Here is a 14,197-nt window from a genome sequence, read left to right on the forward strand (position 1 = left end):
TTTATTGGTTTCCCTTTTCTTTGTTGAAGAGGGTCTGTGCAAGCCTTCTGCCTAGTCCGCCATCTTGCCCCGCCTCCGAGAAACACATTTTTAATGGAAGAAAATTAGTATCTTGGTACTCAGTTTTATAAGAAAAGAAATAGTTTAGGCCTGGAATTGAACCCTCCTCCACCAATCAACTTTTAGCCAAACAATAGACCAGACTATAGAATGAATAATAATAACACCAGAGAGGAATGTACACCTCCATACAGTCAACCACATAAGACCAAAAGGGGAACAAAAACAAAGTTCAGAAGGTAGAAGGAAAGAAAGACAAATGGAAAGAAAAAAAGAAAAAATACATATCAGACATCTACTAGTGAATACCCCAGATGGCCTAAGACTAAGGGAAGGCACAATCAGGTCAGAGAAAGATGCAATGAAGGAAATGGCTCACTACTTCAAACACAGATGCAGAGAGAGCTGGAGGTCTGCACCAGGAGCACCAGGGAGAGTCATGTGTCCAACCTTGTGCTGGATCTACTGCAGCAGAATCCCTTGAAGGGAGATAGCAGTTGTCCTTCCATAAAATCCTTCAGGTGATTTTGATGTGTTCTCTTGGTTAAGAACCACTAATCTGTGTCAGTGGCTTTGTAGTAATACATAGTTTCACACAAGGCTAGGTCATGGGGTATCAGTCACAGACGTGGCACTCTGCGCAACTCCCCACACTTCAGGGAGTGCTTCTTATAGAAGTTTTTGCTTGTGAAATTCTCTGTCTCTCTGTCTGTCGAGTCGGACCTGACTCATAGAGACCCTTCCTTGGGTTTCTGAAGTGGTATCACTACAGAAGTAGATTGCCCAACTTTTCTTCCATGGAGTGGCTGGTGGATTTGAACCATCAGCCTTCTGGTTAGCAGTCAAGTGCCTCTCTCTCTCTCTCAGAAAGAGAGAGGTGCTCTGGTGGTATCGGAGCTCTGTTGGAGTAGTGCCTAGAGCATTTGACTGCTAACCAACCAGAAGGCTGGCGGTTAAACCCACCAGCCATTCCTCAGAAGGAAGACTGGGCAATCTACTTCTGTAGAGATACTGCCTTGAAAACCCAAGGAGGGGTCGCTATGAGTCCAATCGACTTAACAGTAGTGAGTTGTTTTTTTTTTTATTTTCTCTCTATTGCATGTCTCTTTCTCTCTCTAGCACCCTGGTACTAGGTCATAAGGTAGAAGGACTGTATTCTTCTTCATTTACTGTCCCTATCACCCAGCTACCCAGAGCTGTGTCTGCACAAATCAGCAGTCTGTGTAACCTTTTTTTTAAATTAGCAACTCCAACCTAAGTCAGAAGCTCATTCTCTATGTTGTTGTTGTTGTTATGTGCTGTTGAGTCAGACCCGACTCATAGCAACCCCTCCTTGGGTTTCCGAGGCAGTATCACTACGGAAGTAGATTGCCCAACCTTTCTTCCAAGGAGTGGCTGGTGGATTTGAACCACCAGCCTTCTGGTTAGCAGTCAAGTGCCTTAGGCACTATGCTACCAGTGGCTGGCAAAAACCATGGAGACTAGTACCTATACTTATAGTTACCTGTTTATTATAACCAGAAAGAATACAATCAAATGGATGCATCAGAGCAGGTCTGGGAGAGGCCTTGGTATGAGGCTCCTGTTGTCCCCAGGGATGTGCCTCTCCATGCATGGATGTTTTCAACAACCCAGGAAGCACCAAAGAGAGGACTCCAAAGGTCCAGGGTCCCTTAGTCATCGGGGTCTCAGTACATAAACATGACTCAATGAATATACATGATTGACTGCATCATGCCTTCCTCCTTTCTTGGGTGTGATCCTTAGAGCTCCCACTACATTTGCACATAAAGCTACTGAGTCAATTCCAAGATTTATTTTTTAGGAAACCAGAGACAAAGTCCAAACTAGGTTCTTTGTCCCACAGGAGTCCTGCTTTTTTCTTCTCTCATCCCTCACATCCAAGCTGTCATAAAATGCTCTTGGTTCCATCAACAGAATATCCAGAATCCTAGCATGTCTCATCACTTTCATGCTACTACCCAGGTCTGAGCATCATGAACGATTGCCTAAATGACTGTAATTGCTTCTTGGTTGGTCTTTATATTTGCCATTCTTTGTCTCCCCACAATCTGTTGTCCACACAACAGCCTGAGACACCTTTATTATTATTATTATTATTTTTGTTATTGCAATTTGGGTGAAAGTTTACAGAACAAGTTTATTTTCCATACAGCAGTTTATACACATTTTGTTTCATGACATTGATTGTAATCTGCATAATGTAACAGCTCTCTTCCCACTTCCTCCCCATGATTACCTTTTTCCTGTGTCCTTCTTTTCTATGCATTTCAGAGACACTTTTTTAAAGTTTCAGTCAAATTATTTCATTCCTTCTACTGGAACTATCCAATGACTCCCCATTTCCTTCAGAGTAAAATGTAAAGATCTGACCAGCCAAACCAAACTCACTGCCACCAAGTTGATTCTGACTCATGATGACCCCAATTGAGTTTCCAAAGCTGTAAATCTTTACGGAAGCAGACTGCCTCATCTTTCTTACATGAAGCTGGTGGGTTTGAACTACCAACCTTTTGGTTAACAGCCAAAGGCCTTAACCACTACACCACCAGAGCTCCTTGACAGTGACCTATAATGCCCTATATAGTCCAACTCCAACTTCAAACCTCTCCCCATGACCTCTCTTACCTCTTTATCTCCTATTCTTCCTCTTCTTTGCTCCACTCCCGATACATGCCTTCTTGCTACTCTTTGAAGACACCTGACACATTGCTGCCTTAAGGCCATTGCAGTGACTGTTATTTTGGCCTGAAATGCACTCCTTCAGATATCAGTGTGACTAATGTCCTCACTTCCTTTCGATCTTGCTCCAGTATGATTTTCTCAGTGACATCTGCCCTGACTTCCGTATTTAAAAATGTATTCTGTACTCATGATCTTTCTTACCCTGTTCTGTTTTTTCCCCAAAGCCTTTTGTTATCAGATATAATTATATCATTGCTTTTTATTATAATCAATCGTTTACCTATCTTTTATGCTTTTTGTTTATTTCTTGTTCCCTACCACTTCTGCCATCCAACATCAGCTCTGATTTTTGTCTTCTTTGTTCACTGATGTAGCCCAAGTGTTTGTCACATAGGAGATGCCCAATAAATGAATACTAAATGTAGTAGCATATTCTAGAACTTAAAGGAAAAACAAAGCAAAAGGATTTGGCCTGCTAAGAATTTCTTCTGTTTTGTATTTAAACTATAGCCTATGTTTTAATCACCTCCTATTTATCTCATTGGTGAGGAAAGGAGTATGGGGATGGATGAACACAGGACACCCAACACTGGACAGATGAGATTGACAACAGTTTATTGGTCACATATACTCAAACACGGGGAATGAGGACAAAACACAAGAATATATGATCAATAAACTGTTGTCAATCTCATCTGTCCAGTCCCTGGTCCTTTGATAAAGAGAGTTGTTGAACTAGGGGACTTTATCTGCCAGGGCAGAGTGGTAAGGGGAACTGTGGTGAAGCCATTTAAAGCCCTCTTGATTTTATCAGATGCCAAGGCAACGCATAATATCGAGCTTTGATTTTAAGCCTTATGCCACAGTCTACTAGAAGGTGCAACCAGAAAACAACCAAAAAACCAAATCCATTGCCATCAAGTCAGTTCCAACTCATAGTGACCCCTTTTGGGTTTCCAAGGCAGTAAATCTTTACAGAAGTAGATTTCCCAGTCTTCCTTCTGCAGAGTGGCTGGTGGCTTTGAACTTCCAGCCTTCTGGTTAGCAGTCAAATGTCTTAGGCACTATGACACCAGAGTTCCTTAGAGCTCCTTAGATATTCCTTAGAGCTCCTGAGAAGGTACAATGTATATCTTTTTTGACCCATTCAGAAATGGGAGGAATTTGAACCAGATTATCGCATGTCTTATTCAGTTGTGTGATTATGTGTAGACTTTATTTGTTGACATTTAAGTTTGAGCTATGCACCTACTCTTCACTAACCAATTATCTCATTATGTGACAACAGTAAAAAAATATATATTGTAAAATAGCACTAAATCTGAGGCACTTGGCATGACTAAGTGACTGACATAGGTTTGAATGCAAACCTCCTTTGCCCTATATCCCTTTTCTTCTGCTTTATGTCTTATTCTCAGACAGAAATCTTGTAATTGATGTATGACAAAATTATAGTTTATGATTAATCGAATGGCAAGGATGTTCCAAGAAGGGAATGACAAGAATATTCCCTGAAAGGAAGTGTATGTACATAATTTAGTTGCATAGAAAGTCTGTGATGGAAAATTGACTGACTTTGTGAAAGGTTTACTTGTAACTCATATGTAACTCATATGCAACTCCCAACTCCCTGTATACAATTTTATCTTCTTTTCAGACTTTGGAGCACCTGGTATTTTACCAATGTTGCCCCAGCTTCAGTTGTTGCAAATCCTCAATAACACTTTACTTATTTTTTTTTTCTTTTTAACTCTTTGACTCTAGTATCTGACTGTTTTGTATGTTAATGATGTATGTCTGGAAGTAAGGAATGTCAAGTTGTGAGATGAAAGTAATTATTATTTAAAAAATAAGTCAACCACAGAAGAACAAATACTGTATTATTTCACTATTGTAAAAAGTTAAGGAAAGGTTTATAGATGGAAGGAAATTTTCTTTGTTGGTTACCAGGGATGGGGAGAGGCGGGGAGGGAGCACTGCAAAAAAAAGAAAAATGAAAGAAAAAGAAAATAATGCTGGCTATAATGGTTAAGGTTTTGTGTCCACTTGGCTGGGCCATCAATCTCAGTGGTTTGGCAGTTACATAATGATATAATTTGGCAGTTATTTAATGATACAGTTGTCCTCCATTTTGATCCGAAGTGGCCATCCTCTATTTTCTGATAATGCCTATTTTCGCATAATGACACCTGGTTTTTGGAACCTAACCATGTTAAGATATGGGGAGTGGGTGTACACGTAAATATAAATTAAATGTGTAATCCATGAACAAGTGCCAGGTTGTGAACTATTTGTTGCAGGTCCATATTAAGGTAAGTGCAAGAGTTGGATGTAAGTGTTTAGAAACTTAAAACAATCTGATGGAGTAAGTTTATATCCATTAAACCTAATAATAGAAAGCTGGGGATTACAATCTATATATAACTTTTTAGTTTCATTTCTCTTAAAATTTTTTTTTACTGTGTTTTACAAAAATGTCCATTCATAATAGGAACTGGAAATTAGAAAAACAAAAGCAGATCCTTTACCATAGAGAGTTTGAGGAATACTGATCAAATGAATAGCAGGGTTAAACTTACAAAATTGAAGTAAAAATGGTTAAAGAATTATGAGACCTTCTGGATTTTCATGAATCATCTATCTCATAGGTCTTCAGATTGTCTTCTCTTCTAATGTTTTTCAAATTTTTCTTCTCATTTGTCTTTTTTTTCTTCTTCTGTTAATGCGTAGAACTCTCTTTTCAATTGACACTTGTCATGAAACACAGATACATATAAAGAAGATAAAGCAGGCTTACTCTAGCTGAATAGAAACTGAAGGGCTCAGAACTTACCTGCTTTAAATTCCTTTCCATTCCCAGAAGTCCCTAAGGTACCTCAGCAGAGCCCTATGTCTCTATAGATAAGACAAGACCACAAGAGAAGGAAGCTTTTGTTTTGCTTTTCATATGTTTTATAAGTAATATGTTATAACTGGAAATTTAAAATTTCTCCATACATGGAGAAATATGACAATATTTCATACACATTATTGTCCTTGTATTCATGAACTTAACATACTCAGTTTTGATGTATTCTAATTTGAAATTTAGGCATTTCTCTTGCCATAGCCCAATAGGCCAAAGACCAGCAGGGACAAACTTGTAGTCTAACAAAATCATGTTCATTGGCTCACAGCAATAAGGGAGACAGACTACACATCAGAGGACACATGGGGTGTCTCACCAAACAAAGCAAGACATTGATCTATTCTAACATTTTGGAGAACAGTGGCATTTAGGTGAAATTTAAATGGAGGAGTATTTTGATAAATTCAAAGCAAAGCAGGACTGAGTGTGTAGGTCTGGACTGTGAGAGGAACTCAAGATTTTGTTTCCTTGGAAACTACAAAGTTATGATTGATGCAGGATATTTTGTCCAGAAATCCCTTTACCTGAAGTTCTGCACCAGGGTTGGAAATCGACACTACTTTTCTGTGTCAATAGTGGGATGTTTCATTCTTCCTGGTAGGATCCCAAACAGCAAGTTTCCGACCATCTGTAATTATTGAGAACAAAATTTCTCAGTGAAATAAGATAGCAGCAGTCATTCAAAAGGGGTGGTAGTGGTGGTGTTATGACACTTCACATCTGTACTCTGACCTTGGGAGAAATACTGTTTCCTATAAACTTTGCAAGGTGGCTGGGTGATGCAAATGGTTAAGCACTCAATTATTGACCAAAAGGTTGTCAGTTTTTACCTACCAGAGGCACTTCACAAAGTCAGCCTTTGAAAATCCTACGGAGCAGTTGTACTGTGACACACATGGGGTCACTATGAATTGAAATCAACTCACCAGCAACTAACACCAACTACATAAACTTTGCAGGTCCTTTTACCTGTGATCACTATGCCTGTGTTCATTCACTTATGAATGGAAGGGCTGAGTTTTACTTTCCCACTCTGTACACTGACCAGTTGTTTCGCATACACTTTATTCCTTGCATCTGTGCACAATTTTGACCCTGTTGTCAAGGATGCATATTTGAGCTTTTGATAAGCTACAGATTACAAGACTGCCTAGCATCTGCATCTGACATCTTATAACTTGTGATGCACTAAAGAATAATTTAATGAAAAATGACCCAAGAAAGAAAACTACTATTTGGACCTGGTATAAGAAATGTAGGAAAGGAGAAGAGGTAATAGAAAGGAAAGATTGAAGACTTAAATACAGAGAGATCTAATATAAGGAAATCACCAACTCTGAGAGAAAAGATTCATGGACAAGGATGCAGTATTATTTATAATGGTGAGAAATTGTTAATAACAAACATTAAAGACAGTGTTATATACCCATTGCAAATATTTAATGCCATGGGAAATCTCTGCTTGTAAACTAAGTACAAAAAAACTTCAGGATATTAAAATATGGAGTAGGATTTCAATTTAATTTTTTTAATTATATGATAATATGTATAGAAAGTGTCTGTAAGGAAATATACCAAAACATTAGCAATGATAATTTCAGAGTGGTTGGGTTATGGGTGATTTTGTTTTGAATCCTTTATTTCCTACAATAAGCTTGTATCATGCAGAATACTACAAAAGACATGTCTTACGACAATACAGTACATTTCTAAAATAAGTATGTATTACTCAGAAAAATAAATTAATTACTTTTAGAAAAAAAAGTAATGATTCTTCGCCAGAAAATAGAAATTTTATGATGGAAATTATACGCTATGGTGTTATTTCTAAGTGTGTGTGTTTCACAGAGCTGTCAGATGTGTTTTTCCCACTATATTCCTGATAGGTTGAAGAACATAATTTAAATTTTTTGATTGATGATGTATCATGTGAATGAATTTAAATCTTTTTTATTGTATAATGTTTACCATTTAAACTTCATTACATTGTCAGTCACTTGTACTAGTAGGAGGAGCCCTGGTAGCACAGTGGTTAAGTGCTCAGCTGCTAACTGGAAGATTGGCAACTCTAACCCACTAGCTATCCCACAGAAAAAAGATGTGGCAGCCTGCTTCTGGAAAGATTACAGCCTTGGAAACAGTATGAGGCAACTCTCTTCTATCCTGTAGGGCCATTATGAATTACAATTGACTCAACAGTAATAGGTTTTACTAGTAGGAAGAAAAATTATGGACCAGAATGCAGAGGTCATTTCCAAATATTGGCGAGGATACGGGAAAATTGGACCCATTACCCATTGCTTGTGGGAAAGAACCCAAATATACATAAAACTTCAACAGTTTTAACAACACAAAGTCAAATCAAAAACATACTACTGTCAAGTCGTTTCCGACTCATAGGAACCCCTCCTTGGGTTTCCGATGTGATATCTCTACAGAAGTAAATTGCCCAGTCTTCCTTCTGAGGAGTGGCTGGTGGGTTTGAACTGCCAGCCTGCTGGTTAGCAGTCAAATACCTTATGCACTATGCCACCAAAGCTCCAATCAGAAAAATAGGCAAAGAACTTGAATAGACATTTTGCCAAAGAGGACATGGCCACTGTGTTAGGCTGGATTCTCTAGAGAAGCAAAACCAGTAGAGCTTATAGAGAGAGAAAGAGAAATTTATCTTAGGAAAATGGCTCACACATTTATAAAAGCTGGCAAGTCCCAAGTTCTTGGATCAAATATCAAGCTGGAGGCTTTTCCTGATTCACGCAGCTGCAGGGGCTGATGAGCTCAAGGTCGACAGGCAGTATACTGACTGTTGACTCCAATGAATGACGAATCCAAGATCTCCAGGACGAAGGGTGGATTGTTTGCTCATGGACAGTTGTAGGCAGCACAACAGGATCCTGATCCACAGAAGCGTATATTTTTCCCAGGATGTCCATAAATATATTGGAAGCAGGCCACACTTCTAGGGAAACTCCCTTTCAATGGATTGGCTGCTCAAAACATATACATCTGATCCCATCATGGGAATAACCCACATCACAATTGCTTAAACCACACAAAATTGTAGTCCAGCCAAGTTGACACACAACTCCAACTATCACAGACACAAAACCCATGAAAAGATGCTCAATGTCATCTGCCATCAGAGAGATGCAAAGCAAAACCACAATGATATACTATTTCACTCCCACTAGGATGGCTAAAATCAAACCAAACCAAACACACTGCTGTTGAGTCTATTTCAATTCATAGCAACCCCTTCTTGGATTTCTGAGGCAGTATCACTACAGAAGTAGATTGCCCCACCTTCCTTCCAAGGAGTGGCTGGTGGGTTCAAACCACCAGCCTTCTGGTTAGTGGTCAAATGCCTTAGGCACTGCACCACTAGGATGGCTAGGAGATTTGAAAAAAAAAAAAAAGCCAGAAAATAACGGAAGTCATTTGATCATGGTTTTTGACCTTTTAGCTCTTGACTGTTTTGGTTAGAAAAGCAACTTCAAATTTCAGACCCTGTTATTGCTGATGTTATTTTAAACTTTTATATTATTTTTCTAGAGTATTTCCAGGTTTCTAAAAAGTAACGAATGATGGAATACTGAGTACATACATATATCTGGGAAGTGACTGAAATTTGGTCAAGATTGATTGAAACCTATGGACAGAGTTAGCTTTAGATTTAGATAATCTTTCTGCCTTTTATAGCAAAAATATTTCTATAAATTATTCTGTTGTTAGGTGCCATCAAGTCAGTTGCGACTGATAGAGACACTATGTGCAACAGAACGAAACACTACCTGGTCTTGCATCTTCACAATTGTTGCTATCCTTAAGCCCATTGTTGCAGATTAGGGGTGCCCATAATATATAGTGACATTGTAACCCTTAAGTGACCTTACCTTTTTGATCCTGTGTGGTCTAGGACAATGTCAGGAGAACTACCACCAAACATTAATGTTAAGGAGCCTCGATGGGACCAAAGCACTTTTGTTGGACGAGCTAATCATTTCTTCACTGTAACTGATCCCAGGAATATCCTGTTGAGCAACGAACAACTAGAGAAGGCAAGGAAAACAATACATGATTACAGGTAATGTTTTTTGGGTCTTGATATATCAGTAGATCATCATATTAATCTATATCCTTTAAACCTTCACTTAGTGATTTTACATCCTTTTTTTTTTTTTTTTGCATTGGAATCCTTTAAAAAAGAAAAGTGGAGGAAGGAGAAAGGAAAGGAAGAAGGAAGACCTGTTTCTGCCCCATTGCTTACCCTTGCATAGATACCCAGGGTTCATAACCATTGCTGTTGAGTTCACTGACTCATGATGACCTCATATGTATCAGAGTGGAACTGTGTTCCATAGAGTTTTCAATGGCTGGTTTTCCCCAAGCAGATGTCTAGGCTTTTCTTCTGAGGCGTCTCTGAGTGAACTCAAACCTCCAACTTTTCATTTAGCAGCTGAGCGCATTAACTGTTTGCACCACGCAGGGACTCCATCCAAGGTTCAGAATAACCTGAAAATGAGGCAACTGTTCCTCCAACCCATAGATACTAATCTGTGAGGTTACCTTGCCCAGAACCCTGCCTCTTCTCCCCATTCCATTCTGTGCATCTTTCTATATCCAGACCAGTATCACACAAGAAAAATAAAAGTGAGCAAGAATTGGGGAAGATTGTTTGCTTCTGAGGTATAGCTCCATGGAATAAAGCTCTGCAGGTAAGAGTTCTGATGGGAAGCATGTTGGTGGCAGTGGTTTATAGGTTTGAGGAGGACTCCGTCAGCTCATAGAGCCAGACATGAGGTAAGAGAGGATGCTGCCTGTGTAGATACGCTCCAAGTCAGTGTTCAGCAAACTTTTTCTGTTGTTATTGTTTGTTGTTGAGTGTGTCAGTTTGTTTCCTACTCATAGCAATCCCATGTACAACAGAACGAAATACTACCCAATCCTGCACCATCCTCATAATGGTTGCTGTGTCTGAGCCCATTGTTGTAGTCACTGTGTCAATAATCCATCTTGAGAATCTCCTTCTTTTTCACTGACCCTCTGCTTTATCTAAGGCACTTGAGTGCTAACCAGAAGGCTGGCAGTTCAAACCCACCAGCCACTCCTCAGAAGGAAGGTTGGGCAATCTAATTCCGTAGTGATACTGCCTCGACAACCCAAGGAGGGGTTGCTATGAGTTGGGTCTGACTCGACGGCACATAACAACAATAACAACTGCTTTACCAAGCATGATGTTCTTCTCCAGATAGTCCCTCCTGATTACATGGCCTCACTTCTAAGGAACATTTTGGCTGTACATCTGCCAAGACAGATTTGTTTGTTCTTTGCCAGGTAGTCAATGGTGCATTTGAAAATTTCTCACCAAGACTATAATTCAAATGCACCATGGACTTCTTTTGTCTTCCTTATTCATTGTCCAGCGTTCATATGCATATGAGGTGATTGGTCAGGCATACTTTAGTGTTCAAAGTGACATCTTTGCTTTTTAACACTTTTAAGAGGTCTTTTACAACACATTTGCCCAGTGCAATGTGTTGTTTGATTTCTTGACTGCAGCTTCCATGGGTGTTGATTGTGGATCCAAGTAAAATGAAATCCTTAACATTTCAATATTTTCTCTATTTATCTTGATGCGGCTTATTGGCCCATTTGTGATTATTTTTGTTTTCTTTATGTTAAGGTTTAATCTATACTGAAGGCTATAATCTGTGATCTTCATCAATAAGTGCTTCAATTCTTTATTTTCTGCAAGCAAGGTTGTGTCATCTGCATATCACAAGTTGTTAATAAATCTTTCTCTAGTCCTTCTTCATATGGTCTAGCTTCTCAGATTATTTGCTCAACATAAAGATTGAATAAGCATGATAAAGCGATACAACCCTGACACACACTTTTCTGATTTTAAACCATGTAGTATCCTCTTGTTCTGTTCAAATAACTGCCTCTTGGTCTATGTACAGGTTACATATGAGCACAATTAAGTGCCCTGGAATTCCCATTCTTAGCAGTGTTATCCATAATTTGTTGTGATCCACACAGTTAAATGCCTTTACAGTTGTCGGGCAGTGAATTACTTAGTATAGCCATGGTCTTTGTGACTCCCATCAGATGACTGGGTGGAACTATGCAAATATAAGGTGCTTTTGGCCTGCCAAGGCAATTGGGTAGCTTGTTAATAATGTAAATAAGGTACAAGGCAGTCTTGTGGAGATGGGAACATGAAAATAAGGTAGTTGGAACCCTAATGTGAGGACTGGTCAGTTTTGTTATTCACTAGTCTTAAAATTAGCCCTCCCAGAGGCAGAAAGGGGGAATCTCGCTACCATCAAGAAAGAAGAGCCAGGAGTAGAACACATCCTTTGGACCTGAGATCTCTGCACTGAATATCCTTGACCCAGGAGGCAGAGAGAGAGCTGTAACATTTTGCTGAGATATTAAGAGACAGAAGCCGTGGTAGCAAAGCCCCACAGCAGAGACCAGCATGAGACAGAGTGGTGGCTCAGCCCACAGAGCAAGAAAGCTGAGTGCCTTCAGGCAGGAGTCTTGCTGCCGGAGTGGGATGCCTTTCTGGGCACCTATGTGCAGAGCTAAAAGAGCTTTGTAACACTTACCCGAATAGGACAGAGGCCAAGGGACAACAGGGCTGAGGGCTAGGCCGGAAAGAAGTATGCCTGTAACATGGTTCAGAAGAAGCTGCCCTGATTGAAGAAGTGTATCCTGAGTTGTTTCTGAGTTGTATCCTCAGTTGTTCTGAGTTGTTTCTGATCCTGCATTTTAACCTGTTACTTCCCTAATTAACCCGATAATCATGAGTATTGTCTGTGGGTTCTATGGGTCCTTTGCAACAGAACCCAGCAGAGAAGTAGAGTACTGTAGGAAGGACAGTAGGTATCAGAATTGGCAAGAAGGTTAGAGGGTGATGACATGTCTAACCTCTGCCTAATAGGAATAAGCCTCAGCTATTGATAATCTTGATCTTCCTTCCCCCTTATGAAGTTAGAGGAGGTAAGAAGATGCCACCTACATGCTGGTTTTGTAATGGTCAATAAAATATAAATAAACATCTTTTTGGTATTCTCGACTTTCAGCCAAGATCCATCTGACATCAGCAGTGACATCCCTCATTCCATGTCTTCTTCTGAATCCAGCTTGTATCTCTGGAAGTTCCCTGTCAGTGTACTGCTGCAACTGTTTTTTAAATAATCTACTGCAACATTTTATTTGTATGTGGTATTAATGTAATTATAACTTTTTCTGCAAAGGACCATTTAATAAATATTTCAGGTTTTATGGGCCATAAACAGCATATTTCTCTAGATTTTTTATTTTTTGTTGCTGGTTACTGTCAAGTCAGTTTTGACTCATGGTGATCCCATATACAAGAAAACAAAATATTGTTTGGTCTCACACTGTCTTCATGATTGTTGGTATGCTTGAGTCTGTTCTTGTGGCCACTGTGTATTTTGAGTGCTTTCCAACCAAGGGAGCTCATCTTCCAGCACTATTTCAGAACTTTTTGGAAGTAAATCACCAGACTTTTCTTCATAGTCTCTCTTATTTGGGAAGCTTCATTGAAATGTACAACCATGTTGATATTTGAAATACCAGTGGCATAACTTCCAGGATCGTAGCAATATGCAAACTACCACAGTACAACAAACTGACATACAGGTGGTGGTTTTTATTTTACCATCCTTTAGAAAAATGTGAAAAAAAAAAAAAAAAAACACTGGTAGGTAGCAAAACATACAGGACATAGACAGTGGTTTGCTAACTCCTGCTCTAGGGGAAAGTCAGCTAGAAAGTGGGAACTGGATTGATGGAATCCCTGGGTGGCAGAAACAGTTTGCACTTGACTACTAATCAAAAGGTTGATAGTTTAAACCCAGCTAATGGAGCTCTGGTAGCATAGTGGCTAAAGCACTTGACTGCTAACCACAAGGCTGGTGGTTCAAACCCACCAGCCACTCCTCGGAAGGAAGGTTGGGCAATCCTACTTCCGTAGTGATACTGCCTCGGAAACCCAAGGAGGGGTTGCTATGCGTCGGGGACGACTCGACGGCACATAACAACAACAACAACAGTGGTGCAATGGATGAAAAAAGGCCTGGCATTCTGCTTCTGTAAAGATTACAGCCTTTAAAAACACTATGAAGCAGTTCTACTGTCACACATGGGGTCACCGTAATCAGAACTGACTCAATGGAATGGGTTTGGTTTTTTGGTTTTCATGCACCTAAATGTACTCATTAGAAATACACCTGAGACAGGCACTTCACCATCATTTAGGCAGTTGGAAAGGGAACCAAGGATAATTATAAACATTATTGCCAATCACTGAGTCAGGCTGGATGTTATCATGTGCTGATATGAGCAAAAAGGGAATTCACAGACAACAGAATATCACAGAGCCTTATGAAAAAGTACTGAAAAATGAAGAAAAGGAAGACTCGGCAGAACAGTGGATGTTCTTTGTGAATCTAAAACAAAAAGCCATTAAAAGAGGAGAATTTGAAATGC

The 14,197-nt window shown here is 39.5% G+C and overlaps 1 protein-coding gene across 1 annotated transcript in view; it reads left to right on the forward strand.

Annotated features, from left to right (window-relative positions):
• The first annotated feature begins 9,594 nt into the window (after window positions 1-9,594).
• Window positions 9,595-14,197, forward strand: part of SFXN1 (sideroflexin 1) — a 62,136-nt gene continuing 57,533 nt past the window's right edge. Inside the window, exon 1 of the mRNA XM_007956036.1 lies at window positions 9,595-9,758. Within this exon, the coding sequence (XP_007954227.1) occupies window positions 9,595-9,758 (164 nt within the window). The remainder of the gene's footprint in view (window positions 9,759-14,197) is intronic.

Source organism: Orycteropus afer, unplaced genomic scaffold (genome assembly GCF_000298275.1).
Source record: "Orycteropus afer afer isolate SDZICR_OR568_19922 unplaced genomic scaffold, OryAfe1.0 scaffold00573, whole genome shotgun sequence".
NCBI classification, from domain to species: domain Eukaryota; kingdom Metazoa; phylum Chordata; class Mammalia; order Tubulidentata; family Orycteropodidae; genus Orycteropus; species Orycteropus afer.